Source organism: Panthera pardus, unplaced genomic scaffold (assembly GCF_024362965.1).
Source record: "Panthera pardus isolate Hobbes unplaced genomic scaffold, ASM2436296v1 HiC_scaffold_12, whole genome shotgun sequence".
In the NCBI taxonomy this organism is placed as follows: Eukaryota; Metazoa; Chordata; class Mammalia; order Carnivora; family Felidae; genus Panthera; species Panthera pardus.
The window spans coordinates 14,371,516-14,377,237 of record NW_026526677.1 but is presented as its reverse complement, the minus strand read 5'-3'; the positions used below and the strand labels follow the sequence as shown (position 1 = coordinate 14,377,237).

Genomic DNA, 5,722 nt, shown 5'->3' with positions numbered 1-5,722 from the left:
CCTGTTTGGGATTCTCTCTTTCCCTCTCTCTCTCTGCCTGTCCACCACTCATGCTGTCTCTCTCTCTCTATCTCTCAAAATAAATAAATAAACATTAAAAAATAACTGCTGAGTTTACTTAATATGAGATAAGAATATGGCAACACTTAATCGAATAATTAAGAGTCATGTTGGAGAAGAACCAACATGAATGGATGGAGACTGATAAATAAGAAAATCGATTTTACAAAGCTATGTTTTTGAGTCATATTACAATCCATTTTGGTAAGAATTTTTTGAGTGCCACCAAAACATCTTTGTTTCTCAGACAATATATTATGGGATTAAACATTGGTGTCACAATGCTGTAAAAGAGAGAAAGCAATTTGTCCATTCCTGTTGAATGGCTGGACTTTGGTCTCAAATACGAAATGATGCCTGATCCAAAGAATAAAGCCACAACCACAAGGTGAGAAGAACACGTAGAGAATGCCTTGGCTCGCCCAGCGGCTGATGGCAGCTTCAGGATGGTTGAGATTATTTTCACATAAGATCCGAAAATCAACATAAAAGGAATAGTGACAACTAGAACAGCAATTGTATAAACCAATATCTCAATCGTAAAAGTATCCCCACAGGCAAGCTTAAGTATTGGAGGTATGTCACAGAAAAAGTGATTCAACTGATTGGACCCACAGAAGGGTAGAGAGAAGATTAGGTAGGTGAACCCTATGTGTACTGGAATTCCAGTGATCCAACAGCCAGCTGCCAATTGGATACACAGCCTGTTGTTCATGATGAGAGGGTAGAGTAAGGGGTTGCAAATGGCGACATACCTGTCATAAGCCATTGCAGTCAAAATAAAGCACTCGGTGGCTCCAAAGACCAGAAAGAAATACATTTGTGTAGCACAGGCCAGAAAGGAAATACTTCTACTTTGTCTACAAAGATCTGTTAATAATCTGGGGACAGTGACTGACACATAACATATTTCCAAGGAAGAAAAGTTCCCAAGGAAAAAATACATGGGAGTCCGGAGGGAGGGATCAATCTGCGTTATTATGATAATGAGGCTATTTCCCATCAGAATAATCACATAAATTATCAAAAACACCCCAAAAAGAAACTCTTGGAGGTCAGGAACATCAGAAAAGCCAAGCAGGATGAAATCCATTAATGTAGTGTGATTCCCTCGTGGAAGATATTGTCCTTTAGATTCCATCTACAAAGAAAATGATTTCAAGGCTTAGAATTCTCTTCAACTGCTGGGCCCATTGCAGAATGGGACATATTAAATAGATGATTTCAAATCCACTGACACAGGATAGATATCCAGTTTTTCTTTTTTTTGTTTTCTATTGTTGGTGATATATTTCAAATCCAACATCTCCAAATTCCAGTACACAAAAACAGAAAGTAATCTTAAACACTAATCTTCCTGCTGCTATTAATAACATATATAAATGGATAACACAGCAAAACAAACAACAATAAAATAAAAACAAAACGCATCAGGTAGCCTATTCTTAGGATAAGAACTGCACTAATTAATACAGGACGTTCTCTAATGAGGAATGTGTCTCTTTCCTGATTGATCTGGTATCTACAGTACTTTATTTGTCTTTTTTTTTCTGCCTAACACCTTCTTTTTTTAATGTTTATTATTGAGAGAGAGAGAGTGAGAGAGAGAACACACATAAACGGGGGAGGGACAGAGAGCAAGGGGGACAGAAAATCTGAAGTGGTCTCCATGTTAAAAGCAGAGGGCCCAATGTGGGGCTAGAACCTGCAAGCCACGAGATCATGACCTGAGCTGTAGTTGGATGCTTAACCGACTGAGCCACCCAGGTGTTCATGCCTAGCACCTTCTAATTTCCAATCAATTTGTATGATTCTTTCATGTTTGGTTTGATGTTTCCTCTGTGAACTCCATCTCAGATAACCACAGGGCAAGGTGGTCAGTAGGACTGCATAGCCAGGCCCTGCCTCAGGTCAGTCTTGGCTGCTCACTAACTGGGAAAGAGACTTAGAATCTGATCAGGAAAATAGGGAATATTGCCCAGATTCCATCAGAGAAAAAGACTTCATTTAACATATCATATACAGTTGTGTTAGAAATCATGTACCACACATAGTAAGTCATATGTTCGGAATGTAAAACAAATTATATAAGATTTTGATGTAATACGTCCTTAACCCTACCATGCCCCTCTCCAAAATCTTAATAATTCTGTTTATATTCCAAATGTTAGGACTTTAGGAATAATCAGATAAGTTTAGGGCTTTTATGGAGTAATTAAACAAGGAAAATGGAAAATAAAAGGTGTGAGGGAATTTGATCTTAGGGTTGATACATCTAATGCCAGACAAAATATGAAATCTGTTTTTGTATACCTTACTTTTACCTCTAAGTATGCATTTCTGAATATATAATTAATATACAATATACTTTTCATATAAATTATAAACATATCCGTCGATACATATTTTTAATATATATTATAGCTTACTTTGAATCAATACTGTGTATTATGAATATATACAGTTGACCCTTGAAAAATGCGCCAAGCCCATCCCAGGCAGTCAAAAATCTGGGTATAACTTTTGACTCCCTCAAAACTTAGTTACTAACATAAACAGTCAATTAGCTCATGTTTTGTATGTTATAGGTATTATATACTGTAGTCATACAATAAAGTAAGCTAGAGAGGGACGCCTGGGTGGCTCAGTTGGTTGAGCGTCTGACTTTGGCTCAGGCCATGGTTTCATGGTTTGTGAGTTCAAGCCCTGCGTCGGGCTCTGTGCTGACATCTCAGATCCTGGAGCCTGCATCATAGTCTGTCTCCCTGTCTCTCTGCCTCTCCCCCTCGCGCATACTCGGTCTCGGTCTGTCTCTCAAAAGTAAATAAATATTTTAAAAAATAAAGTAAGCTAGAGAAATAAAATCAGAAGAAAAAGAAAACACATTTATAGCATCTACTGCAAAAAAAAACCCCCACATACAGTGAACGAGTGGACGCGTGCGGTTCAAACTGTTATTCAAGGGTCAGCTGTCTTCTAAATATCTACAGCTGACTAACCACTGGGAGGCACAGCACTAAATGCACTGTAGATGGATGCTACCCCGCTTCTTCAATAAGCATTTTTAGACCACCTAAGTTTGCTCTCTCTGCCACCACCCTGCATCCAAAGACACCGCATCACTTTTTGTGATTTTCAGCTAGCCTTCATTAATGCCAAACTGTGACCTTTTACGTAGATGGTCACAGACTCCGAAACCCGTATCGCCATGAGTTTTGAGTCTCTTCCTCAGTTTCTCAGACTCCAAATTTGCCTTCCTTTTCCTCCAATACAACCCCCCTTTCTTCTTTTAAGAGCCGGCTCCTTCCACCTCGGACAGATCCCACAAGACTGAAGCAATTTACAATTTATACTTGGCCTATCTGACTTTTCACACGTCCTCAGTGCCTCCCTCCTTAGTTCAGTGAATCCTCTACTCTGACTTTAATTTTTCACGGCATACCCTGAAGATAAAAGCCCTCTCCTGGTTCCTCTCTGTTTATGGCTCAGAGCGGTCAAGAGGAGGGACAAGGACCTGGACGTTTCAGGTTCAAATAATATGTTCTATAAACTGGGACTGAGCACATGCTCCCCACATCCTCTCTTGCCATCATCTCTACCTTTGTTTTGCTGATCTCTCTTTCTTTGTTTTCTCCTCTTTTCACACTTTGGCAGTTATCTCCCCCATTTTATATCTTCTCAAAAGTTTCATGATTTTATATCATCTTTCCTATATATTTCTTTCTTCAGAAGTTCCTCAGAAAAAAATTGCAATGGAAAAAGAATTGAATTTTCAGTGACACAGATATGTTTGATGAGCATATATTATATAGGAACAAATATATACAGGAACAAATATATACAGGAGCAAATATATATATATATATATATATATATATATATATATATATATAGTGTGTGTGTGTGTCTGTCCTGCCCTGAAATAATCTTTTCTTAATCTAATGGGGGAGAGAATGAATGTACAGGGTAGTGTTCTGGCAGGAAAACTGAGTTTGAAATTAGTGAACTCTTCCTGCTGTATAGATCTAAACCAGCAGCAAAACCTACGGAAAAATTTTTAAAAAACATTCTAATTTAATGGGCTTTCATTTTTAGTTTTTTTCCCCCATCTGTGCCAGGGTTCTGTACTTTAAGCTAATAAGAGAAGTAGACTTGTGTATGTAAATACAGGAGAAAAATTAAATGTGAAAGTCTAACTCAAATCCTATTTAATATATGAAAGCATCCTCAGAGATAACTTCCTTTGATTATTTTCCTTTCTGAAACTGATATATTCTCTTTATTAACAATTAATGGTAGGGGCGCCTGGGTAGCTCAGTCGGTTAAGTGTCCGACTTCAGCTCAGGTCATGATCTTATAGTTCGTGAGTTCAAGCCCTGGTCGGACTCTGTGCTGATGGCTCAGAGCCTGGAGCCCGCTTCCGATTCTGTGCCTCCCTCTTTCTCTGCACTGCCCCCACCCACTCCAGCTCATGCTCTCTCTCTCTCTCTCTCTCTCTCTCTCTCTCTTCTGAAAAATAAATAAAGCAAAAAATTAAAAAAAACAACAACAAGTAATGGTATTTTGCAGTCTTATTATGGGAAGTTCAGTTCTTCCTTTACCAACGTTTCTATTTTAGCAGGGATGAGTATAGCTATGCAGAGTGGAGAGTCCTGATTATTTGAAACTATTTTTTACTGTTAACAAGTTTGGAACATTTATTATGTGCGAACCACCCCGTTAATGGCTTTCCCCACGTAATTTCATTTTATTGCATTCTATAAATTTTTTAATGATTATTTTTGTGAGAGAGAGAGAGAGAGCAAGTGAGTGCATGAGAATACTGGGGGGGAGCAGAGAGAGAGGGAGGGAGACAGAGGATCCAAAGCAGACTCTGAGCTGACAGCAGAGATCCTGATGCAGGGCTCGAACTTACCAATGGTGAGATCTAAGTCAAAGTGGGATGCTTAACTGACTGAGCCACCCAGGTGCCTCTCATTTTATTGCATTCTAAATGAAATAGGCACTGTTACTGTTCACACGTTGCTTAAAGAGGCAGAGGCATAGAGGGGTTAAGTAACTTGCCCAATATCAGGAAGGCAGGATGCAACCAGACTTCAAATTCACCCATATAATGCCAGAGTCCATTCTCTTAATCAAAACGAATGGGCTTTGCAGCATTGTCTTGTGACAGACGGTGGCTACACTTGTGGTGAGCAGAGCATAAGGTATAGAGTTGTTGAATCACTATGTTGTACACTTGAAACGGATGCAACATTGTGCATTTGTATGGCAACTATACTCAAAAAAAAGAAAAAAAGCCCTCAATGGGCTTCATAGAACATTCTCTAGGAAACACAGTTTTGAATTTAATATTCTAATAACATAAATACAACTAAGAAATAGAAAACTTTTTACAGTGGCAAGAGGATTTTGTGTCCATTTTATATCTCACTTTCTGTTATGAAAATGAAGGATTGATTACTTGTAGTTATAGATTATATAGTTCCTACATAAACTAATTTGACACTTATGATACTATGCTTTAATTTTTATTCCATAATTAGAACTCTTCTTCTTGTCATTATATTTCAAATTCAGAAGATTTATCTCATAAAGGGATCTGATTAGAAGAAAGTGTTTTGCTTTATGACTTTTCTTTTTATTTAAAATTTTTTTAATG

At 38.0% G+C, this 5,722-nt stretch overlaps 1 protein-coding gene across 1 annotated transcript; it reads right to left on the bottom strand.

Annotated features, from left to right (window-relative positions):
* Positions 1 to 244: 244 nt before the first annotated feature.
* On the bottom strand, positions 245 to 1,201 carry LOC109245299 (olfactory receptor 10AG1-like). The gene has a single exon (XM_019412603.2). The coding sequence runs from the start codon at positions 1,199 to 1,201 to the stop codon at positions 245 to 247; it is 957 nt and encodes a 318-aa protein (XP_019268148.2).
* Positions 1,202 to 5,722: the final 4,521 nt, after the last annotated feature.

Coding starts and splice junctions, on each gene's coding strand:
- LOC109245299 (XM_019412603.2), bottom strand. CDS start 1,201: ATGGAATCTAAAGGACAATATCTTCCACGAGGGAATCACACTACATTA.